At 57.7% G+C, this 24724-nt stretch overlaps 2 protein-coding genes across 6 annotated transcripts; one reads left to right on the top strand and one right to left on the bottom strand.

Moving 5' to 3' along the window:
• Window positions 1-1822: 1822 nt before the first annotated feature.
• Window positions 1823-5299, top strand: LOC122372594 (peptide chain release factor 1-like). 4 transcript variants are annotated; one of them, XM_043349984.1, is made up of 4 exons: window positions 1823-2038; window positions 2609-2752; window positions 3249-4172; window positions 4444-5299. In XM_043349984.1, exons 2-4 carry the CDS (start codon window positions 2630-2632, stop codon window positions 4648-4650), a joined length of 1254 nt encoding a protein of 417 aa, XP_043205919.1. In that variant the 5' UTR covers window positions 1823-2038; window positions 2609-2629; the 3' UTR covers window positions 4651-5299. The 4 variants fall into 4 exon arrangements, with proteins under 4 accessions (XP_043205919.1, XP_043205920.1, XP_043205922.1 ...); XM_043349985.1 differs by having other exon boundaries at window positions 1826-1885; XM_043349987.1 differs by having other exon boundaries at window positions 1832-1853.
• Window positions 5300-5560: 261 nt separating this feature from the next.
• LOC122372593 (serine/arginine repetitive matrix protein 1-like) lies at window positions 5561-24444 on the bottom strand. 2 transcript variants are annotated; one of them, XM_043349981.1, is made up of 8 exons: window positions 24363-24444; window positions 20290-20363; window positions 17832-17989; window positions 14123-15033; window positions 9887-9982; window positions 8850-8944; window positions 6905-7009; window positions 5561-6403 (listed from the first exon to the last, which is right to left on the bottom strand). In XM_043349981.1, the coding sequence occupies exons 3-8, from the start codon at window positions 17979-17981 to the stop codon at window positions 6342-6344; spliced, it is 1419 nt and encodes a 472-aa protein (XP_043205916.1). In that variant the 5' UTR covers window positions 17982-17989; window positions 20290-20363; window positions 24363-24444; the 3' UTR covers window positions 5561-6341. The 2 variants fall into 2 exon arrangements, with proteins under 2 accessions (XP_043205916.1, XP_043205917.1); XM_043349982.1 differs by lacking the exon at window positions 24363-24444 and adding an exon at window positions 20640-20668.
• Window positions 24445-24724: the final 280 nt, after the last annotated feature.

The raw sequence follows: 24724 nt of genomic DNA, 5'->3' as shown, positions 1-24724 counted from the left end.
AAGACACATTTTTCGGGACGAGAAATAGAATATCTTTGCCTAGGGTGATCGTTGGGCTGTAAAAGCTCCTGATTTATGCTCGTCTCAGCCCAAGCTACGGAACTGCTATTCCAGTTCAAAACCCATGTTAAAATGTGAACTATTTCCTTTAAGGCTCGACATTGTGTTGTCTACGATTAGACAGCTGATAACTCATTCCCGTACGTCGTATGGTCGTAACACTATAATGACCTTTGCTTATTGTCACAAGTGCGCCGCATTCGCGATTGTTGCCCGACGCCTGTTTGCAGGTGAGCCCACTACAGTTGTTATACATATCTAAAAACCGAAAAACTTTTAGGCGAAAAAGGCACTATTCCAGGCCCATTTTTGATTTTTTTGCGATATTAGGTAAAAACAGAAGCTTCTTATCCTAGGAAAAATAAAATGGGAAATCTTTCAAATGTGGCACACGACCTTGGTTCACCTTTTCGAGTTTTACATGTTTCTAGGACAGTTTTTGGAGCTGATTTCGAATTTAGAATTCAGTTTAACATTTAAGAAGTTATAGTTTTAGTGCCTTCGTAACATGTTACGACGCCATCAGTGGTGGTTGACACCTACTATGGATAAGCTACTTTACTATGGATAATTGATACTTTATTATGGATAAGATACTTTACGTATACCTATATGGTGCTCTTAGTAATGGCCACCAACGTTTTAGACCGATTGTTCAGTCTGTGTAGCTATGACGGGCATTGTAACTTTTCCTAAGGTAATTGGCCATTTGGACGTAACCTGGTGACCTAACCTTGAGTGACCTGGGTCTGAGAGTTATGCAGCATGTATGAAAAAAATATACATGAAAGGGTGTGCTAAAAATGGCGGCGCTCCACAACGCCGTTTTCGAGATATTTACATAAACCTACATGGTATTGGTATGTCCAAGCATCCCCACCGCCCGGCGCGGATAATTTTTTGCACGTGCAGAGCGCACCTTTGGGGTCCACCAGGAGATAGATATGCTCAATAACTATGCTGGGATGCATTCTGGGTGGCCTGTGTAAATTTGGCACTTTGAGCTTGCCAGCGCTACCCGCATGTCACCGCAATCGCATGTGTGACACAGAGTGCAACATCAAAAGGTTTGCACGTGCACAGCACGTGCACCGTGTACCCAAGCACGCCTATTTGTACAGCACCTTAAAGCGCGTGTCCAGTAGTGTCAGTTTGCCAAATTTGGTGTGCCTAGGTCAAGGTTTTCCGGAATCGGAGGATGCATCCTCAAAACATGTTTTTCGCCCCTGGCGCGTGCATTCCGCACCCCCTGCTGCAGAGGATATCATATGTTAATGGTCAAACACCGGGACATGTGACCTGTGAATTTGGCACCTGTGCCGCGCACCGTTTAATTTGGAGCGTCGCTTAAAGGTTTTTGCCCTTCCCGACTTTGTCGGCACGTGGCACGCGCCACGTGACACCGAATGACCTGTGACATGCATCATCACCTGCCTCAAGGCATTACCCATCGAACGGTACCACCAGCATCTCGATCCGATCATCTGTTTAGACGCAATTCCAATTGTAATGGTTCGATGACCTTTCAGAGCCACAGAGCACGGTTTTTTTTGGCAACGTAAGATGGCGCCTTGTCGGCTTCACCTGAATGGAGGTGGTTGCGGGTCCGGTTTAATTATACGTCCGTGGCCGGAGGGCATATTAGTCACGTGACATTTGGAACTTCTCCCGCTCCAAGGGCCTTCTATATGCCAAACGTCACGTGTAAATTTCACGAACCTTGATCAAATTGCCCCAGGCGCCCTGTTTTGGCCCTGTTTTCACCGTCGTCCGTATGTTTTAGGGCCTTGGTCGTCCGTATATTGATGCACGGCCTTAGCCTTGTGTAGCATTTTCTTTCTAAAAATATACATATTAAAACTGTGGGCAGTACGGGCAGTACCCAAGGCCCGTAGTACCTCAGGGTATATGTAGTACCAATAGATGAGATGGCCTTGGGTAGTAAATCTATGACCGTGGCCGGGTAGTAAGATAGTAGGTAAGTTGGTAGCCAGGCTATATAAACCAAGGCCCTAATAAACCAATATAAACGGTATATCGGGCCTTGATATAAACAAGGTTGGTAGTAAGCGTAGTAAGTATGTAATATCAATATACCATTGTAAAAAGATGAAATGTTCATTTGAATATTATAACTGGCTATCAGCTATGACTTACCATAACAATAAAATAATTGTGCGTCATGCCGTTTTCAGTGTCCCAAAACTGTTAATTTTGGTGGGAGACAACAGCAAAATGATAACCATTTTGCACTCTTGCCTCTAATATTTATAGCAATTTGTGAGTCAGTTTTATAGAGAAGATGCATTTACATTGATGGTGGGATACTTCATATAATATAGGGTCTTTGACGGTGGTTTTACATCTGGACTTGACCATGGTCCACAATTCACACAAGGTCACAGCCCATCACGTTGGGCTTGTTCCAGCGCCTCCAGAAACCTCCAGAAAGCTCTAGAATTCTCCAGAGAGCGTTCCAGCGAAGCAAGAATCATGTCTTTTGTAAAGTTGAGTTAGCTTGTTGATTTTTGGCTTTATTCCTTTTCAGGCTGGCTGCCTATCTCCTGCAATGCTAAAATGTACAATAGACACACTGAAAATCTCAAATCCATTCCATTCTTCTTCTAGACTGCTAAATATTTTACAGCGACCCAAGCAGAAGAAGCAAATATTTTACAAGTTAAGGCAATGGGTAAGTAAAAGTCAAATCTGATTTGGAACAGACACATAAAAGATGTCTAACAGTTCAATAATTAATTCTACTTTACAACAGTTAACTCAGTTAACTTAACAACAGTAACTCAAACTCAAACATAACTCAAACAGTTAGCAAAAACATGGCAGTTTTTGTAGCTCGAAAATGTGTGCTCTCATTAAGTTGTCTTTCCTTTGGGCATCTGCTATATGTTCTGCTAGATTCTCAAATTGCATCACTCTTTTATCTCTAAATGTGCTGCTGAGATATTCTTATTTTTGTATCATAAGAAACACTTACTGTTGGTTAAAGAACATGCTGTGATCAGCATATACCTATGTCAGGTAACACACCTCCCTAATGTGTTCAAAATGATGGCAGTATTTTTTTAATTATTGCAATGCTAGCATGTTGCAGACTGCTGCGTCGATGTTCTAACAATGAGCCTCCGAGAAGTGATGGTGACAGTCCCCAATGGTGTGTGTTTCTGCAGCAAGTGGCCTCGGTCCCAGTGCTGCCGCAGTGGCGCCACCTTCACCTGTCGCCCGGTGACCCGCGGCTGGCGGCGTACGCGGCGCGGGCGCGCGCCGAGCTGCGCCACCTGGAGGCGGAGCTGGTGGCGGGTCGCGGCGGCGGCGCGGTCGGCCGGCGCCGCGGCCAGCTGGCCGGCACCGTGCAGCTGCTGGACCTGCTCGATCGGCTGGCCGAGGAGCGCCGCCAGCTGCAGGAGCTGTGCGCCGACCCCGAGCTGCGCGAGCTGGCCGAGCTGGACGCCGCCCGGCTGGAGGCCGACGCCGAGAGCGCGCTGACTGAGCTGGAGAGCCGGCTGGCGGGCGCGGCGGCCGCCGACGCGTGCTCGGCGCTACTGGAGGTGACCGCCGGCGTGGGTGGCCAGGAGGCGATGCTGTTCGCCGCCGAGCTGCTCGACATGTACGAGTGCTGGGCGCAGCGGCGCGGCTGGCGCATGGAGGTGGCCCAGCACGAGACCACGGGACTGGGCGGCGTGCGGTACGCGGCCGCCACTGTGCACGGTGAGGGCGTGTACTCGCGGCTTAAGTACGAGGGCGGCGTGCACCGGGTGCAGCGCGTGCCGCGCACGGAGAAGGGCGGCCGACTGCACACGAGTACTGTGGCCGTGGCCGTGCTGCCGCTGCCGGAGGCCGTCGACGTGCACCTGCCGGCCGGCGATCTCAAGATCGAAACCAAAAAGGCGAGCGGTGCCGGCGGCCAGCACGTGAACACGACCGACAGCGCAGTGCGCGTGGTCCACCTGCCCACCGGGCTGGCCGTCGAGTGTCAGGAGATGCGCAGCCAGCACCGCAATAAGGAGCGGGCGCTGGAGCTGCTGCGCGCGCGCCTCTATCAGCGGCAGCTGGACAAGGCTGAGGCGGAGCGGGCGGCCGCCAGAAAACAACAGGTGAGCGGGGGCGCTGTTCGTCGTGCTGGATACACGGAGGATGGGGGGCCGGGGGGGGGGGGGGGTTACTTCGGCAACAGCTGGCGTGGGAGTGTAAGGTTATGGTCAACTCTGGTGTGATATTTTGATTCTCTGTAACACTCGATCAGTCTGGATGTCTATCGAAGGCCAGGGTAGTTGTGTACATGCTGTTGACATCAGAGTTTCGTTTCACAGCCGCAGCCCGCCCTCCGTTCCCCATAACACCCCTCGGCCCTCCCTTCCGTCTCAGGTGGGCAGCAGCAGTCGCTCGGAGAAGATCCGCACGTACAACTTCCCTCAGGACCGTGTCACCGACCACCGGCTGGGTCTGAGCCTGCACGGCCTGCCGCTGGTGCTCGCTGGAGAGCGGCTAGACGAGATCCACGACCGGCTGGAGGACGAGGCGCGCCGTCAGAGGCTGCTTGACGAACTGGAGGCGCCTGCAGACGCTAGCTGACCGACGACAGACACAGATGGAGAGTATGAAGGTTGGTACAGGCGGAGGTGGCGCTCGCCAGGTGTGTGTAGTGAAGATCATGCGGGGGACATATGTGAGTGTCGCTTTACGGCTGTCAGTAGCCCGATGATCTAGACGGGTTCCGCACCAAACAGCGCTGTGGGCTGCTCCCGACTTAAGGTACGTCGAAGTGCGTCCTGCTGCCGACTTTGGGGAGTCATTTGCGATTGGCAACTGGACATTGTTGACGGACGTACAGCGCATTGACTGCTCCAATCTACTCTCATTTGCTGGTCAGAGGAACGAAAGTCAGGCACCAATTGTGATATGCAAGTTGCGGGGCTAAGTAACCCCCAATTTCGCTCGTCTGATGTAGAATTTTTAGTGCTCAGTGCGTGTGAAGCCCTGTGTTTGGTGTGAAGTAAGATGTGTCAGGGTATGATAAATATGTAGTACTCGCTATACGTTATTTGTGTGTTGCAAGCTCATGATCATTGACGAACCCATGGGTGCCGATGACTACCGCAGTTCGGGCGCCCTAAACCCCCAAATCTTCATCACAATTGACGTACCATTTACGAATATTTGTGGAAACGAAGTGTTTGTATCCGATCCGCTGCCGTACCGGTGCAATACACGCGTGACTGACTCAGGTGTATGTACACGTGACGCACGCACAGGTGAATGGGCGATCAGCTGACTAAGGACTCGGTATGGGCTGCGCTGGGCACCGGGCTTTGTAATTGTATGTTGATGTGGTTTGGTGTTTCCGGGCGAGAGTCGAGTCGGGACAGCAGTGGTCGCGTGGCCGGTGGCTAAAACAACCGACGCAGTGGCTGAGTCGTTCATACCCTCCGAACTGTCGACATCATCGCCCCTTTTCCCAACGTCCACAGGTCGAAAGGCGGCGTCACCTTCAGCTATAATTTATTCGAGTCACATCCATACAATTTTAAAGCAGACGGCCCGAACTACGCAGACCGAACGAGGCCTTTGTCGAGAGACGGTAAAAAAAGACATCACATTAACGTGTCGGCGTGTGCGCGCCCGGGCGGCCCGCCCTGGTAATCTCGGGCCTCGGTAACGGTTCGTCTCGTCGGGTCGCGGCCGTCGGGGACTGCGGTCGGAGGGGGCGGCGACCGGCGAGCCGCGCGTGCCCCTCCGCCCCGCCCACCGAACACTCGTAACAAGTCGGAACACATGAGATTGCATAACGGTGTACACCAATATTAATAGAAAAGGCACCCACCCTCTGGATATCAAGCTCAATGGATAATCAACAACATAATTGCCACCCTTACAATAAATAACAAATCGTTCTGGCGCGCTCGTGTGGGACACACACGCGCACACTCACACTCGCAATGGGCACACGGGCTTCACACTTACCTAGCACACCAGCACACGCTGTTTAGCCGGCTACCGGCATTCCGTTTGTATTGCGTCTGTGGCTCCGTGCGACCGGCGGCGGCGCGCGAGCCGAGCCGGCGAGACCGACTATCATCACAGGGCCGCCGCGACGCGCACGCATGCCACCTCTATTTGTACAAGTGAAGTTTGGGTTGCCACCGCGGCCGACAGGTAGCTCTGGGCGCGGCGAGACGGAGAGAAGAGAGCGGTATACGCGAACGGCAGTGGCCTTTGAAGACGCCGGTGTCCCGTATTTTGTGGGCGAGCACGTAGATGCGAGCTCAGTTTGGCTGAGATTTGGACCTGTCCTTGGCGGGCAAGGGAGGGCACGGGCTATCCAGACCTGTGGGAGACAAAAAACACACAACGTCAATATCTGAAACCCTCCCACTTCGACATGGTAGCGAATTCCGCGTGGTCGTCGCAAACCACAGAGCACGTCGAACCCCTACGACATTCAATCACGCCAATACGCCAACCAATTGAGGCATCCTATCACTGATTTCAGACCTCTTAGACAGATGTAACCATCCACCCATATGTTAAATTAGGCACACGCCGCTCTGCGGCCCACAAACGTGCCGACTGTCGTGTCCTGTGACCGAAACGTAACGAAGATCAGTGCTACCATAGCACAGGGCTGTGTAGTGTGCACACGCTCGCCAGTCGCCTATCAGTGTAGCGTAATCACGCTCTGCATTTGCAACTCACACACACTTTCAGCCTTCGAAAGCGTAACGACCATCTGTTAAAGTGGCGCAGTTTCTAAAACACGCTGACAAGCCACCGACGACAGACGCCGGCTGACGTCATCGATGACGTAGCGTGCTGACGTCATACTTACCGCTGTCTCCGTCCTTTTGGATGCGAACGATGTCTTCTTTTCCTACTTTGCGTTTGCGGCTGCCCTTATTGGGCGCAGCTGCAGAATCGGCTAGCTTTGAGTCTCCTGAGAAAGAAAGAGAAGGGTGGTGAGTGATGAGTAACGGATATGACAGCACATTTATCAGCAGCGTGGAACAATGAAGGACAACAGAGCACATCTGGGGACCGGGGACCGTACGTGGGGAGCATATCCTATAAGACCACACATAAGGAGACATGACACTGCAACAGCGGGCGGCAAGCAACGATAACGCTCTGGGTGTCCGCAAGGTAACCAAGCGAGACGAAATCACTTCGCAAAATCGGGATACCACGAATGTCTGGCGGCAGCCGTTCCCAACAGCATTTGACTCCCTGGATACGGTACGAAACCGGTCTGTTGCATCCCCATCACAGTACCAATCGGCACACCCACCCTCAAAACGATGGGGACAATGAACAGCACACATAGACCTGTCATGTGAAAACATCAAATACAACATCCGAAGTGGCTCCCATGTAAGCATTTGTGCATTGTTTGCTCGGAATCCCAGCCCCGGGGGCTTGCCGAGTGTTGCTGAGTGTTAGCGCACGCCAGGAGCGGCGATAACGTTCAGTTCCGAAAACAGCCACAACTGCTGCCGTTCGGTCAGCCCTCCGGCCGGTGGGAAGCACCCGACCACAGACGGCGGTACGCTCCGTCCCGTTCCCGTCCCAGCCCGTACTGCGCCACACGTGCAAAGAGGGATCCAGCCATCCAATCGCACCGTTCTAGCGACTGGACTGTACATGTACGCGTCTCCGTCATGGCCAGGTGGGTTGCCGAGGCCTAGCCAAAAGCCGGTTTTTCCACCGCGACTCAAACGGGGAGGGTATTAAAGGGGAACTGTGAGCACGCTGTACCCAGTATTGAGCCATGGAGTAACACAGGACGATAAACAGCATAAATGGTTACGCCGACCATTCCTGAGGAACTAATGAGCTGCTGCCTCAAAACGTGTGCAGCATCCGATCCTTTTTCAGAAACGTTAAAGTTATACCTCCCACCACACCACACCGATTCTTGGAATTCTGTGAATTATGGGCTGATCGACTGCGGCCCATCTGACCCCGTGACCTAACTGCCGACTCCAGTGGCCGTGACCCCATTTCAGCGCCGCCTGCTCACGCAGCTGGAGATTACTATCCCATAGCGCGCCCACTTTATCCGAGACGCTGCGCCCTTTCAAACCCGCCCACTCGCCTCCCAGCAGATTAATGACGTCACGTACGCCCCCCCCCCCAATCCACCGCGCACGCCCGGCCCCAACCACACCAGCGGGCGCGACCGGCCAGTCGCGACCCTTCGGCACGCCTCGGGCCAGTATATGGGTCAGACCGCTCCCCGAAACTCTCTCTAACCCATCCTTGGCTGATCGACCCGCCCTCTCCCACCCACTGATCGGCGCGGGCTGCTCCACCAGCTGATCTGAAGAGGCTGCTATCTGCGGCAGCCGTACCATGAATGGTCGCCACTGATAGCCAGCCGGCGGACCGCCTCCGATGCCGTCCTGACCCAGATTCAGCTCGGCCGGACACTATCTGTGCCACTCGTGACACAGATTCGCCGCCGCCGGTGGCTTTGAGGACACGTGCCTATTCCCACATGGGCGTGTTTGTGTATGTGCGCGTGTGAGAGTGGTTCAATGTGAGAGCGGACGTCTGATATCGCTGAGACTGTCAGCTGTTAGCTCAAGGAGATCTTACTAATGACCCGACGTAATGATTCTCACGGGTAATGGGTTCGGGGATATGTGTAATTGACGGGATATTACAGGAAGCAGTTTCACCCAACGTAACAAACAATTCGGCGCCGCCCGGATGAGGTGCAGCACCGTGACGAAATGTGACGTCACGTTCCCTGGGTCGTCCGCCCCGCTGCTCACCTATCCGAACATCGGCGGGAGGGTTGCGTTTTCTACTGCGCCGCCGCGGCGACCCGGGCTCGACGGCAGGCGGCGACCGCTCGGTACGACTGTCCCTGCCGAGAAAAATATACACGATATCGTCAGCTGACGAGATAAGATGAATGACGATCTAAATTCTAAATGTGGTCACCAGACCTCACACACATCACTGGATCATTGCCACACATTAATAGACTATTGGCACGCCATTGGATCACTGACAAACAACACACAATCATACACACACTCTGGGAATTCAGCATAATAGCTCGTTAAAACACACAGCTTCCAGCATCCAACCAATCTCGTCACCGCCACGATGATGGTTCCATGACGTCACACACAAAAACGCCTGACTGGGCCATAACTGTCTGACGAGCACGGCAGCCCGCAATCAATGTCCATAGTGGCGTCAGTTAGCGTGCACTGCAGCACGATACCCGGTACCACGCCCACACAGGTGTACGGGGGTGATTGGATGGTTATCCCGATACGCAGTACCAGCACCGACGACCGTCCGCAGTTTTATACAAAACAGACAGTTAGACAGATAAACAGACACACACACAAACAGCCAGACAGACATACGTACAGGGTGCGTCCTGCATTACGGGTTCGGCACCGGTAGCGCTGTCAAGAGTGGGCGTCACAGGTGACCTTTTGACCGCATGCTGCTCGTCCACTGACATAATGGGAACAGGGCAGAGCTGTAGTGGGGTACGTGGGGTGTGCCACTTCGGACCTATCGTACTAAAGGGCGATCGACGCCGTCCAATACCCCTCAGAGCTGGGAAATCGGCCCTTAGGATTAGAGGAAGGTACACGAAAAGACGGAAACTTCGCTGATATTGCAGAGCCGCACATGAAATACATAATGGTCACAATGAAACAGAATCGAACTCAAAGTGAAACATACAGAGGACTGAGGGATGATACTAGAGGGAGGAAAATCCTATCTCGAGAGGAGAGGAGAGGAGAGGGAGAAAGTAGGGAGCAGAGTAGATGACCAAACTCACGGTGAGAGGTCGTCGCCGGCGCCGACACTGGGCGTCTCGTCGATGACCAGGCCGTGCCCTCCGCCGTCCTCGTCATCGCTGGCCACCGCCGACAATCTGTGGAGGTAGAGAACAGCCGTCAGTGCCTCAGTCGGTCAGAGGACGAGGACGAGTTCACAGGGTTTGGAGAGGGAACAGGCCTGCCACAGACAGTCTATGGTAGATAGAACATCCGTCAGTGTCCTGTTCACACAGAGGGGAGCTGGGACAGGTGGCCACCGACAGTCAGTGTGTGGAACAGCGGCCGTCGGGGTCACAAAGGTCATGATGACACGGATGGGATCACATAGGTCACGCTGTCACGGATGGGATGACACCGGTCACCAGGTCAGACGAAGCCGGACAGAGCTGAGTCACACAGCGCCCAAACGAGGACAGCAGCTCGGCCGCTGTCAAACTTCTCAGCTGAACCTGGTGAAAGGTCAGTTCCAACTTCCAACGTCACTCAAAACATGACCTCATTTACTCTACGGGACATTTTGATGAACTTAATAAACACCGTCGCAACCGTCATAGCCTCACGGGGAAAGATCAATTATATGGGTTTTAATTTGTGTGTATCTGTTCACGTGACGCTCCTACCAGTCGTTTTCCAGTGGACCTGACTATGTTTTAGGGCCTTGGATCTGACTGAGGACTCCCTCGTCAGCGGGTCCACAGTTTTGTGCCCAGCCCCCGCCTACGTCAGCACTCCTGGAGCGGAGGTGCTCCGGTTTCCCCGAACTCCGTCCGGCACTTCTCGATTAGACAGCGAAATAGGGCCGCCGGCGCGCGGTCCGTGCGTCAGCACTGCCCTCAGCGTGTCACCGGGCACAGAGCCGGTGTCAGGTGACACCGGGACGTGTCACCGAGCGGTGACACAGTCACTGGTGCAGCGCTTCAGGCACCGAGCGCCGGTCGAGCAGGAGCGAGGCTGATAAGTGGCACCCATGCCAAACAGCTGTATTGCCGATTTAGTGGACTCACTCTCAATGGTCCACAATCACAATCTCTAGTCTTCGGCAATGTGTCCACTGTCCAGTTGAGTTGTCCCTTAGATGCGCCACCTAGTTCCAGCTTCTCTCATCCATCCTCAAGACCAGCCCCCGATCAATCAAGACCGTCCTCTTTCTCATCCCTCCCACCATCCTCCCCCGTCCCGCCCACCGTCCTCCGTTCTATCCTCCGCCTCACCCCCATCTTCCACCCAGCCCGTGTGTGGGCGGTGCCTGTCTCGGCCCGACCCGCCCCGTGCCCGCAGCACCAATGGCCTGCCAGCGGCGGCACCAGAGCGGTGATGGCCGCTGTCCGCTCCGGTTACGCCCAATGGTGGCCGACAGACCGCCAGGGCGGGTCGGATCATCACCAAGGATCGCGGCGGAGACCGGAGGAGATGTGCCACCGAGCCGCTCACAGGGATAGCCGACGGCCGGGCTGAGCCTGGGACTGACAGTGCGGAGAACGGGATCACTGTAGCGCACAGCCGCGTCAGAGATGACAGCATACAACAGCAGCATCAACAGCAACGCCAACGACAGCGGCAGCAGCAGAGATCGGCCAGTCGGTCGATCCGAGCGACCGGTCGGTAAAGGTCAGTGTGTCACCGAAACTCGCAGCCGAGCACAGCCACACGGCGATCGGGGGGGGGGGGGGGCATTCAGCCCCCGTCCGTCGCTTGGCAACAGGGTCGCCTCTGGACAGTTCGTGGAGCCTGGGGAGAGGGGCTGAGGGTGGCTGATCCGCTCCACTCCCGCAGCTAGTCGGAGGAGAGGTCGATATCCCAGTGGCGCGCTCGGGTCACTTCGTGGGGTCCCGGGGTTCCCCGCCACTGTGTGCTCACCCGAACAGCTTCAGAGGATATTGATATGCTGTCGAATGCAGAACGCTGCAGCGACTGACGTCAGGCAGACGGAATTTTAAGCAGCGCTGGCCTCCAGCTGCCTGCCACCACACTCACTGATTCTGATTGAGCTTCTATAGACATCAGCATTCAAGCAGTTCCTTGACACTCTTGTCTCATGCATTGAATGTTGACGATCAATGGTCAATAAAGATGTTCTCCAAATCGCTTCAGTATTAGCCATCCCTCAACTTGAATTTTCAAATGTCGGAATCTGTAATTCCAAATTTCCATATCCGGCTGGCACCTCTAATGCTGTCGCTCTTCAGACGAACCCTAACGAACAGATAGGAATTGTTGTTTGTCAACAGCCATGCTAAGTCCGGTGTTGACAAGGTTACCTTCAGGGGCCTCTGACAGCCGTCGCCTCTCAGAGACGTAGAAGAGGCACACAATATCACAGAGGGCAACCACCTCGGATGGCCTCTGACCTCAAAACCCGAGTAGTCGGTCCAGGTATGTGACACTGCTGATATCAGCACAGTAGCCGCCAATGTCCGTGTGTTGCCACACCGTCCTCAACCTCGGTTCAGCCGCAGTCGTGTTTTGACAAACACTATGCAAGCAGCACATGAAAATGACAATGAGGTTGGCCTCTGCGATACATAAACATCAGCCACGCCGTTCATTGGCACCGAGCTAACAAGATTGATGACCGCAAGAGGGTATTTTCACGTCCCATCCAACGTCTTCCACAATCTCCATGAGTTTGCCTACACTGGAAACAAACATTACTGGAGCTTTCAGCCAGCACAGCGGCCGCACCAGCATCATTTCCTGGCCGGGCAGCCCAGTTCTTCGGTCACTCACCGCGCTACGCCGGCGTTACCTGACTCAGTTCCGGCACAGCAGTCCACAGAGAGAGAACTTCCCGGGAGTTCTGGGCTCTAAGTGGCACATCTGGACATCCTGTGCGCCCAATGGCTCCTTCTGTGTAACACATTAACACGTGGACGGGTCCCGTGCCGTCCCGTGCCGGATGAGGCGGTTACCGCGGTCAACACGCGAGCCTGGACGGTGCAGGTGGTAGACGGTAATCGATGGTCGATTGTACAGAGTCGCGAGGCACACACGTCACCCTTTGCCAAAGGACTCGCAGTAGCCGCTTGGAGGTGACAGAGCCCACTGGAGCACATACGAGTACAGCGAACCAGAGCTGTCAGCCAGACCGTGGGTTGGTCCAGTCAACAAAACAGTGTTCTTTTCAGAAGAGTCCGTAACAGCGGCAATATTGTATCCCATTGGACGAGCTAGAGACATCCCTTGATCTGAATTATTGTTGAGAGTTCAACTGAACTATTTGCCACCCCTTACCCTTTCACCGGTGCACTCTGTATCACACATCGTCACTCCCGTACGCCGACTATCCGCAGTTGTCCCGCACTGTTTCACCACTCTACACATCCACGCAGGTGCCCCCTCCCCCTCCAGGTGCGATCGCCCCTCCCACACACCCATCAGAAGGTCACGGTCGGCCACTCGAGCACAGGTGGCGGTGCCTGCGCCCGGCGCCGGCTGCGCGGGCCGTCCCGTGTAAACAGAGGGCCCTGGGCGTCGACCGGTCCCCGTCGGTCGCTCCCCCGTCGGTCGTCGGTCCGTAACCAGCTGGTGTGGCTATCGATCGACTAGCCGACCGGCGGTCACACCGGCCACAGTCGTGAATGGACGGAGGGTGGACGGTTTGCCATACAACCGTTCAAAATAACGCCGAACGCGTTCGAGTTGATATTAGCCGTTTTCACGACGGACTATCCGGCGAATGCACCTGATTTGACCAAATCTGCACCTAATTTCTTTTACAGCAAATATCTTCATTTTATGAAATTATTTCAGTGTTTTAATCGATGATGCTCTCTGATAATATGACAAAGCAGGCATATAAGCAATTAGTGCAACCCTAGCTGATAGCTGCTAAGAGACACACTGAACCTGATTTGACCAGATCTGCACCTAATCTGTACCAGATGTGCACCAAATGTGTACCAGATGGCCGTCGTGAAAACGGCTATTGCAGCATAGGAAGCGTCATTGGTGGACTTGGTTTTGGTCCATTGAAGTCATTCTGTGGCGCTTCTCTAGCGACGGAAACTTCTCTCGAATAAACAGCTGTTATCGGTTATTCAAACCCCACCCAGACATGAAAAATAACTAATCTAGCTAGCATCCACTCCTCTTCGTCCGAACACTAGTTAGTTTGAACGTGCCGGGAAAAGCTTTGATCACCTGGCAGGTCGGTCCCACTCGCCTTTATATAGTTCCCATAAGATACTCCACTGAACCCGACCCCCATCCCGTCCCTGCTCCCCACCAACACTCACCGGTCGCTGGCTGCGGGGCTCTCCACGGGAGAGACGGAGGTCGCGGCGGCGGCGGCAGCAGCAGCAGCAGCAGCGGCAGCCGCGGCGGCAATGGATGTGGCAGTGACGGTGGCCGCCGCCCGGTTCCTCTTGGCCGGTGTGCCGCCCGCCCCGGCGCCGGGCGAGGCTCGCTTCACGCGCGGCCGCTCCCGCGCGCCGCCGGCCGGCGGGGAGCGCCGTTTTGCGGGCGGGGGCGGCGGCGGCGGCGGCGGCGGCGGCTCGGGCGGCGTGGTGGAGCCGACGCAGTCGCTGCTACAGCTGGAGACCTCTGCCGAGCGCCGGTCGCGGCCGTACACGTTATCTATGACCCGGTTGATGGTGTCGGACATGCCGATGGTGAGCTCCATGACGCCAGTGTCGGGCTCAGTGTCGCCGCCGTCGGCCGGCTCGGGGCCCCGCTCGGGCCGCTGCTCGGGCCCCGGCTCGGGCGCCGTGTCTGTGCCCGGGGGTACCAGTCCCGGACTGGGCCGGCCCGGACTGCCGGCCGCCGCCGGACTGGGCAGCTGCGGACTGGCCGACTTGTGTCGCGGACTCGGCGAGCCGCCTGTCGACGAACACTCGTTGCGCTGTTTGGTCTCAAACTGGTTAGTGAACCACAGCCGCAGCGGGTCGCCCTGGCGGTCATCGTCCATGCCGCTAGTCTTCAGCATCTTCTCCACCACCTTGTCGACGATACGCGACAGCTGCACCTCGTGGTTGGAGGCGGTGGTGAGGTTCAGCGGCTCGGAGGGGTCGTACTCGACCCGGTGCCGCGTCCCGTTCAGACCATTCAGGCCGTTCAGGCCGTTCGGCGGCGGCGCATAGCCGTTCAGCTGGTGCGGGTAGTTTGTGATGTCACCACCAGGTGGCTGGCGGCGCGGCAGCGACGGCACCTGCCGCAGAACGGTAGTCGGTTAGAGAAAGCACAGGCAGATAGACACGACAAACGTTCTCAAACAGCAAAGTACGAGCATTATTGATGTCATTGGGCAGGAACAGGAGATCAGGACAACACAGTAAATCAAGTCAACGAGGGTAACGAAACAAGACACTACATCACCTGTCAGCCCTACCAAGACCGACAATTACGGATGCACCAATCAGTGAAGCACCCATTTACCGACAGACAGCCAGTACGAGCAGATGTGTAATTGCTGCTTGGAAGGGAGGAAAACCGCAGACTGCGTCACGCCGAGTGCTCGCATTCAGTCGGCGGAGGGAAGCCTTTCGACCATCAGATCCAAGAAACTTGTGGGCTCACGTCCGAAAACAGGAAAAGAGCCAGCATTCAGCGTCAGAGGAACCCGGACTGCATCCAGAAAAGGCGCACATCCCGTCGGAGAAAAGTGGCCTTTTCACCGAGAGTATGAACCGACTCCGCAGAGTGATTCCAGTAAATGAAGTTCCTGGAAGCTTTCGATGCAGTGCGGTAGTGCAGTAGGCCGGTGCGCCGTGGGATGCCATTGGCGCGTGACTGCTGTGATCCAGGCTACAATGACGTCTCAACCACTGCGACTATTGGGTGTTCACGACGTCTAGTCTAGCAGAATGTTTTGAGCTTTGTCTGCTCAGTCCGGAGTTCGTGTTACTTCTATTCGCAATTAATTTTGCAATGAATGTAATCAAACGTCCTCGCCTCATCCCTCTAACCACAAGCACACTCCCCCTCTCCCCCACCCCTATCCGTCTGTCGCCGTCTCCAGCCGCGCCAGGCGACCGGCGCGGCGGCCGGCGTCCGTGACCAGTTCGTGACACGGCTGCGAGCCCGGCCACGGTCCTCGCTCGGCGCCGCCATTGTGTATGCAGGAAACACGTGACGACCGGTCCATGCATGGAGCGCCGGCCGGCGGCGAGCTGCGGTCGGTGCGACGGCGCGGCTTTGCGGCTCGGCTTGGCGTGCATACAGTAACTGGCTGGCCGAGCGGGCGGCGAGGATGCCACAGAAAGCGACGGCTGTCGGCTCGGCAGCATGGCGAGCACTGAGCGGCTGGGCGAGCGAGGATGGCCACTGAGGAAGCCGTGAGGGGTGGGCGAAAGAGAGATGAGAGATGGGGAGCAGCGGATAAAATGTGGAAATATGATCTTAGTGCATCCCTAGGAGCCACCGCAAGACTTGAAATCAGTGATACGATCCCGGGCAACCGATGAACTGGGCCGAAAATAGAAAATCGGCAGTGACGGGTGAAAGACTCCAGCCGACGGCTGACCAAGAAACAGGTGTCACATCCGCAAAGCAGTACTGTTTCGCACCGCTCCCCCCCCCCCCCCCAAAGCTTTCGTCGGGGTTCTCATCAAGCAACAGACAAGGGGTCGCACTTAGTGCGTCAGAACTAACAACTGAGTGTGAACTCTCCTGCCACGTCATGGCCTTGAGGGTCGGAACCAGCACCGGGTGCTACCCCACCGGACCACCCACCGCCCCGAGCCGGCAGGTGCGCTGCAGAGGTCACGGCCCGAGGCTACGGGCACTACAAAGCCCCCGTCTGTCTGCCGCCGAACCCAGACGAACGGCAGCTGGCGGGCCTGGGATCTCCACCCCCCGCTGTTGGGATAGGGGAGGACAGAGCACCGACAGACAGGTAACAGAGGGGGAGGTGAGGGAGGAGACAAATGAGGAAAAAAGACGGAGATGATGATGATGATGATGATGATAGAAAAAGAATGGTGGACGAAAAACCGTACATCAGTGAAGGATACCTAGGTAGGATCAAAAGAAAGGTTGAACATTGCTGGAGCCACAAAGGACCGTAGCAGTACAGTACACAAGGAGGTTCACCGAAAACGACTGTGGTGTCAAGACCACACTGGGCAGCGGTAGCTGACATCCGGCGGTCCGGCTTACAAGGTCGTCGGAGCGGAAAGGGAGGACAGAGAGAAGCCAGCGCGGTCCAGCCGTCCGTCCGTTGGTCGGCGAGGGGCCACCGCAGGAGCCGCGGAGGCGGGCCGCTGCGTACCAACTTTCACCGCAGCGACTGGAGGCGCGGACCGAGCGGAACGGACCGCTTTCCACCGGCGCGCGCGCGGCTCGGACACAGGAGAGAGAGGCGCGCCCCGCGCCGGGATGGGTCAGCTGGGTCAGAGGGGTCAGCCGGGTCCCCACGGGCCGGCACTCGGTCAGCGGGGCCCGCCCAGCGCGAGCCAAACAGCCGTCAGAGGCGCGGCCCGCCCGCTGCCGATCGCCCGCCGCCTGGCCGGCAGCCGGCGCATATCTAGGTCACTGACCTGCGCGTCGAAACTCGACCCCAAACGGTCCGCGTGGCGGCGGCGGCGCGCGCGGGCTGACTTTCACGGGCCCCTCGACACGGATCCGGTCAAATGAGGAAAACAGGCCAGCCGTCGGGCCCGGACACAAGCTCCGAATTGGAGCCCAGGCCATGTGGGTGGACTGAGGATGTGACGGTGCATGATGCAACGAAGCCTAGACGGCGCCACCCGAGGAACTACATGGACTGCAGTGGGAATCAGTGGACTTCGGGCCGTCTCTGGAGGTCAAAATATCCATATGGACCGAAAACACCATCTCTGACATACGACACAATACATCCACCATATGTTCTTGGCCGAATACAGCCTGTCTCTCCAATCCCTCACTCTCGCAAGCTCCACAGTCCACGCCACACATAGCCCATCTCCCCACAGACCACGCAGGCCCTCTCCGTCTAACCCCAGGTTACAGAGCACCCTCACTCACCTCAGCTAGCTGGAGGAGTCCGCCGTTGCGCGGAGGGTTCTCCATGAGGTACCGCTTCTTGGGCGGCATGTGCGGCATCGGCGGCATGGCTGGCGGCGACTGAACGGCGGCTGGCGGCAGCGTGCTGGCCACGGCTCCGTGGCGTCCCATTGACGCATCTGCGGCGAACACGGCGCACGTCACACACACACGGCGCGGCAGGGACACTGACGGCGCGGCGGGGCAGAATACCGACACACTGACCGGCTTCACTGACTGCCCCCAATCACTAATGCACGATGCTGTCGCAACACTGGCCGTCACTCACGCAGGGCGGCTAAGAGCGAGTCGCAGTGCACCGCGCCGTCGCAGCACTGACACGGCAGTGTGTTGGTCCGCGGTCGTGTCGCCCGTCTGTGCCACACGGCGCGGCCCGAGCTCGGCGGCCTTTCACCGGGCGAGTGGCTGACACACTGACGGCGGCAGGACGGCCGCGCCGCCGCCGACGGGCCGGCCGGACCGTTAGCCGGCGCAGATCAGCGGCGCGCGGCCGACCGCCGACTCACGGATCTGACTCAGCGACGTCTCAGGGCGAGGCTCACCCACGGCTCACGGGAGGCTCAGGAGCGACTCGCGGCTAACTACAGGGCGACTCGGGGTCTGCTCACGGATAGTTCACGGAGAGCTAACGGTCGACTCAGGGCAACTCACGGATCTTAACTCACAACCACCTCAGAGCCCTCTCAGGGCGGCTCACGGGTCAGCTGACGACACACCGGCCAGGGCAGGATGAGGCGACCGTGGGGATCGCCAGCACTCGCCACGGAGCTGGCTAGGCCGGCCGCCAGGCTGCCCGCTGACCCCGCCACTGAGTGCCGCTCTCTAACAAGAGCTACTCTCTAACCGCGCGCCGCTACTCTCTAACCGGGCGCCGCTACTCTCTACCACCAGGGCGCGGTTACTCTCTACAGCGCTCTCTGCCAGATACTCTCTCCAATCTAACAGGTAGGTCGGTCACTCTCTATTGAACATCCGTCAGTGCTCATCAGGTAGGTATTCTGTGAGGTGCAGCTGCACTCATTTCGTACGTCTACCAGGCAGCGTGGGGCGGATGCGTTCCGTCTCGACATGTTTCGCTTATCGTGCCTACCAAGCTCTCTCGAAGTCCTCGCCACCGTCTCGAGCCTGATGATGTCACCCGGACCCATGGACCCATTTGTTGATCCCGGATCTGTCCAGTCCACACATATGCCCAAGTATACTCATAGCATTACATGGGGAGACTATAAACGCCAGAAAACAAAAACTGATGCACAGTTTGCGCTCGTCGCTCGGTCGTCGTGAAGCCGTCTTTCAAACGGGCGTCATATAGGTATGCAGCTTTATCCCCATCCCTACCGGACACTCCCCTATCCACCCACACCAGATATCCATCTCCAGTTTCTCCGTCTCTCCATCAGACTTTCTCTCCGGGCGTCTACCTTCCACCGGACGCCGGGCAGCCCTCGCCCCGCGGCAGTTCGGCGCTCCTGACAGTTACCCAGCCGTGGAGCGTCTCTCGACACAACCACAGTCCTGTCCTCCTGAGCTAGAGCGATGATTTACCGCTGCCCGCCCCACCTACGGTCCCAGGCGGCCCCTTTCCGCTGAGTGTCCCCCGAGAGGAACCTGTCGCCGGTGAACAGGAGACGAGAGGTGTCGGTCCGTCGGGAGGGGCGCTCCGTCAGTTCCCTGTCCGCCCCTCCCACCGCCACTGAGGTACGGGGGCACCGCGCTGACACAGGGGGACGCCGGCTAACGGCATCAGTCAGCACGCCTCTCCTCTCCTGCCCCTACCGCTGCCATTGGATCGCTGGATGTTGGGAGTTTAGAGGTAGTCCACTTGACGAAAACAGAACATCACCGAGGTAACTAGGTAATCTTTTGGACGCATATCTAAATAGACGCTGTTGTTAAGATTTAAATAAGCAGAACCAATCCGATCCGCTGAAGTTGCTGACCGTCGTCTGACGGTTGGCAACAGATAAAACATCCTGTCTATATCCGAGGCGCCGAATTCAAGGGAGGCGGCCCTGTTAGCGAGCATGACGGTGTTGTCTCCGCGCGGCCTCGGAGCCGGCGGCAGACGGTGCGGCTCGGAGCCGTGTTTGCGCTGACATGGGTCGACGCGCACGCGGCGCGGCGTCGGTGCACCGTTTTTGCCACGGAGCGCCGGTTTTTGTTGCGTTTTTGCGCGTCGCGACTGACGCAGCCGGCACCGCTCCGGCCGGCGCCCACCGACAAAGAAATCACCGCCGGCGGCGGCGCAAAAAACCGCCCGAGCTGCGCCCAAAATATGACGACGCCGATTTTGGCCCGATCGTGACGCGGCGCTATGCCAGCGGCGCAGCGGCTCAGCGGGGCACCGACCGGATCCCAGGACAGACCCGGGTCCAGGATCCTGACCCACGGGCCAAAAACTAGCTCGGATGAGTCTCACCTGGCCTAGAACACGCAGATTTTTGAACTTTTGTTGGTAGTATCTTGTGCTAAGTGGCAGGTACAGTTGCAGACCTGCAACAAGAAAACGAGAGTTAGCATCATCCATCTGAGACAAAAAAAGTACATCGGGCTCGATGAGGTAGCGTATAGTCTATCTGAAGTATGAATGGTTACATATCTAATCGTACCCAAATACAACATTCACTGACAACTGACGAGGTGGATCAGCCTCACACAACAAACAAATATGATCAATACACGACGGGAGACATTGACAGACATGCCACCATTGTCATCACCCTTGACCCTTCGGACCTTTCCACTTATCTCCATTCACAATCTGCCCACCTTCAGAATACCACATCGGTGCATTGTAGCGTGCTCTGACAGCGTGTAGGCTTATTTGCTGAAATGTAGACCGGCGTGCGCGGCCGATCTGCCGCACGCACGGCCCGCTCGCGCCGCGCGGCGGAGGTTGCCCAACCGCTTCCGTTGCGGCCGCGCCGCGCGTCACAGATGTGCGAGGTCGCAGCACGCAACGCCGATGACGCCAGCTCACGCGCACACGCAATCCGCCCGCGCGCCGCCGCCGCCGCACGCCGCCTGGCACCGCGGTCTGCAGCTGCAGCGGACTGCGGAGTCCGCCCGCCCGCCCGACCGACCGGCAGGGGCAGGCGGGCGGACGGGCGGACGGGCGGGCAGGCGGGTCCGGCACCCGCCCACAGTAATCGGTACTCTGCCGCCGCGCCGCCGCCCAGGCGTGTCACCGCGCTGCCGCCCGCCCGGTCAGAGAATGCAGGAGGGACGCCCTCGGCCACCCTGTGCTCGGTACGTCCCCGTGTCTTCAGAGAGACCAAGGGACTCGCAGAAAAACGACGGGGAAAACTCGAGGCTGGTAACTGAGCCCGCTGCAATAGCTACATTTAATTGACGTCTACCGTGCCTTTGTCATCGCTGCAACCCGCTGCAACCCGATGCAGAGGGTTTCGATTGACCGTGCTACGTTCCACCGCGTAACTGGTCGCCTATGACGTCATCATCCACGTCCTGCGTGCCGTCAGCCTGGAGCGAGCACTGACAGTGGGCCCACTGTGACGCAATGGGCCGAGCTATGACGTCATATGCACAGTCCACAAGCCGCCGTGCCCAGTCCGCCACTCACAACTGCGGTTCTCTGTCTAGAAGCGATGGCAGGACAGCGGCAAACCTGTCTTATAGCTGTGAAGGCGCTGCGGTAGACGAGGGCACATGTCACACCACTGCGGAGTTCAGGGACGTCTTCATCCACCGCCGCGGGCTCCAAGGTTCACCCGTGCACGGCACGCAGGAAGGAGCGACGCCGAACAATGCTAATCTGGAACTCGTTCCTAAGCCGTGGCAGATCGTACCGGTTCCTGGCCGTGACGTCACCGGCCGGCGGGCTCTGCAGATGTGGGCTGCGATGTGCCGGTTTCGCCGTGGCTATGGCTGCCATTGCGGCCGGCACCAGCCCGCTTTCATTTAGGCTCTGTCGGTGATGATGGTCGTAACAGGCTGGCTTTCATAGCAGCTTTTGAATGCGGCATGCATTCGCCGGTCGGTACGGCGTACCCACATCAAGGCTCTGGCTTTGGTCTCATGACATTCGCTCACGCCCTGCACTACTGACAGCTGTCTCTCACTCGCTCTGCCAACAGCCTCATGCCTCATTAGCAGCATTGCAAACAACCGGACTATGGCCACGTCAAACTCCATGCGCGTTGCAGACCGAGACGCCCATCTCTGCGGCTGCCAGCCTGCCTGCACTGCTGGGTCGCATCGGGTTCCGAGACGGCAGTCAGAGGTGCCGGAGCCGACAGCCCAGCGGGCTGCGGGGCCGCTGAGCGGTGACCTCGCCCCCTGACACATACACGGGCCACGCCGGCGCGCGGCTCAGTGGCCTCTCCGCCGGCCTGACAGGGCCCGCCGCGGCGGGCGGCCGCGTCTGGCGGCGGGGGGGCACGCCTGGAGCATGGACGGTAGTTCCGGGTGCAGCGGGCGGCGGCGGTGGCGGACGGCGGCGGTGAGCTGCCGGGCCGCGGCGGGCGGCTGCCGGTCGGCCGGCCGCGTCTCATTGCTATGCGGCGCGGCGGTCGGCACGGCTCGGTCCGGTTCTCCTGACCGGCTCGGCGTGCGGGCTCTCCGTCCTCAGTGCACAGCCGGCCACTGGCCACGACGGGACTCCCGGGCCCCGCGGAACGACGAGGCGCCGGCGATAAACCTGGCCGTCCGGGCGGCTCGTAGATCGCACCTAACGCTGCCCGCCGGCCAGCGCCGAGTGCCGGCGCCGATAGCATCTTTAGACGGTGATAATTTCTCCTCCGGTCCACCGACCGACGCCCGGATCCGGACTTCATAGACTGTCCCGAAGAGCGCGAGGTATCTGGTGCGCCGGTCGGGCCCGTCTGTTGAGCGTCAGTCCAGCCCGTCATGCCAGTATTTGCTGTGTCCGAAAGTGCCATCAACTTCGCTAGCTTTGCACAGTACTGCGCAGCAATCAAAAGAAATCCGCTTTAGCGAGCCATCCGTTCCATGCGCCATGACTGTCCGGCTGTGTGCGACGCACCTGTCCGCGCCACGTTTCGCCGCCATCGGCCGTGCTGCGTCACGTTTCGCCACTGCATGCCATGTTTTCTCGTCCGCCGCGTCCGCGGTGTCGGCCGGACGTCGACCTGCGCGGGGCCTCAGGCCGCCCTCGAGAGATCATCGGGCAGCCCTCCGTACCGGCTGCGGCCGGCAGGCCGGTTGGTCGGCGCGTTGGACGGCCGGCCGACCGCCGCCATAGCTCACGGCCGCGCTGAGCCGAGCGGCGCGCCGGGTTATGGGCAGCTGGTGGCTGCCGGAGCCTGGGGGTGTCGCAACCGGCCACCGACCCACCGACTCGGCCGGTACGGCGAGCGGCAGACGAAAAAGCCGCCGCCGCCGCTCTCTGACCGCGGAGCGCAGCGGTGGCGCTGGCTTCACCGGGGCTTCGGCGTCCATGGAGCTGACCGGCGAACACCCCACCCGGCGGGAAAGCCCAGTCGGTCGCGCTGCGGGAGCCGGGAGGGGATCTCCTGTGGGTGTGCGATACGGGATGGCTGGGTGGGTGCCGTGGGCGCCGGTTCCGCTCACATGGCACCCAGGCTCAGCGGAAACGAGCCACTCTGTCGCTGCCGCCGCCAACCCGTTCGACCAGCCGGACCGGACCGGACGGGACAGGGGTTGAACCGGACAGAGGGCTGGCTGCGTCGGACAGAGGACCGGACGGGACAGAGGGCTGGGTGGAGGGCAGAGGAGGGTCGGCCGACAGCACCGACCGCGCCCACCGGCACCCCGCCCTCCGGAGCGGACGGACAGACATGTCCACCGCCCGTCGCTCATGAATTATAGCAACGTTGCCACCCGTTGCCAGCGCGGCGCCTCCAATCGAACAGGGTTGAAAATGGGAATCTGAGGACGAGAGAATGACTCCACTATTTGCTCGAGCCAGGATGCCTGCTGACTGCTCACATCCGTTGGCCCACTGGTCACACTACGTCTACATCCCAGCCGCTATCTTGATCAGCATACCATCGAGCAGCAGCGTGCGGCGACATCGGCCCAAAAAAGCGTGTCAAACACAACCCACCGATCAAGTATGCATGCAAATGTGTGCTCGATGCAAGGAACCAGGCTGTTGCCCAGAGGGTTGCCATACAAGCCGGAACTGTAGGATATGTCTCATTCCGGTTGGCCATTCCGTATCGCTGAAAAGCGAAAGCAGCATACGCAGCCTTGACAATCAGTCCAGAAAGGACGGTCTTCCTTCAAGAACAAATGTTGTGCACCGAGTCGCCTCATGAAAAGGACAATCTGGATTAGCCCAGAGCTGCCCACCTGCAGCTGCCGTCAGCTAGGTCTGCAACTCCCTATCAATATCGGGACATGGAAATGTCTTTCTTTTCTCCATTCATGAACTTCATTTTTTTCATTGTTGCATCCTATACCCACTTCCCTTCTTTTCTCTTCCTCTCATTTTTTCTCTCTCCCCCTACCACCTCGGTTCCCTGTATGTTCGTCTCTGACCCTTACCTGGCAGTGGTGTGGTCACCGGTCGCCGCAGACAGCTCGCGGTCCCGAGCTGCGCCCTCTCGCTCACTCTGCAACAAAAGAGAGACATGGATCAGCACGGTCACGCAGTCACACGCAAAGGGGCGCGACAGGCTCACAGAACGCACAGCAGGTCACAAAATGACGTAGAAACCACCACGAGATAGAACAGACATCATTAGCCACATACCAAAGCTACAAGCCTATTTACACAGTATCTGAGTGACTTATTACCTATTCTGCATAAAACGGCTGACCTCGACTCTAAAGCGAAATGGCCTGGTGGCGCCGGTCTGATTTCCACCAATCGGAACACGGCGCAGTCACAGTCTATAACTGCATAT

The sequence above is a fragment of the Amphibalanus amphitrite genome, unplaced genomic scaffold (genome assembly GCF_019059575.1).
Source record: "Amphibalanus amphitrite isolate SeventyFive unplaced genomic scaffold, NRLGWU_Aamphi_draft 001376F_arrow, whole genome shotgun sequence".
Classification (NCBI taxonomy): Eukaryota; Metazoa; Arthropoda; class Thecostraca; order Balanomorpha; family Balanidae; genus Amphibalanus; species Amphibalanus amphitrite.
Note: the sequence above shows the minus strand (reverse complement) of the source record. Positions and strands in the feature narration are given on the sequence as shown.

Coding starts and splice junctions, on each gene's coding strand:
- LOC122372594 (XM_043349984.1), top strand. CDS start 2,630: ATGCTAAAATGTACAATAGACACACTGAAAATCTCAAATCCATTCCAT. Junction 2,753..3,248: donor TTTACAAGTTAAGGCAATGG/GTAAGTAAAAGT, acceptor GTGTTTCTGCAG/CAAGTGGCCTCGGTCCCAGT. Junction 4,173..4,443: donor CGGCCGCCAGAAAACAACAG/GTGAGCGGGGGC, acceptor CTTCCGTCTCAG/GTGGGCAGCAGCAGTCGCTC.
- LOC122372593 (XM_043349981.1), bottom strand. CDS start 17,981: ATGGGACGCCACGGAGCCGTGGCCAGCACGCTGCCGCCAGCCGCCGTT. Junction 9,983..14,122: donor AGCCCCGCAGCCAGCGACCG/GTGAGTGTTGGT, acceptor CTACCTCCACAG/ATTGTCGGCGGTGGCCAGCG. Junction 8,945..9,886: donor GCCGGCGACGACCTCTCACC/GTGAGTTTGGTC, acceptor TTTTCTCGGCAG/GGACAGTCGTACCGAGCGGT.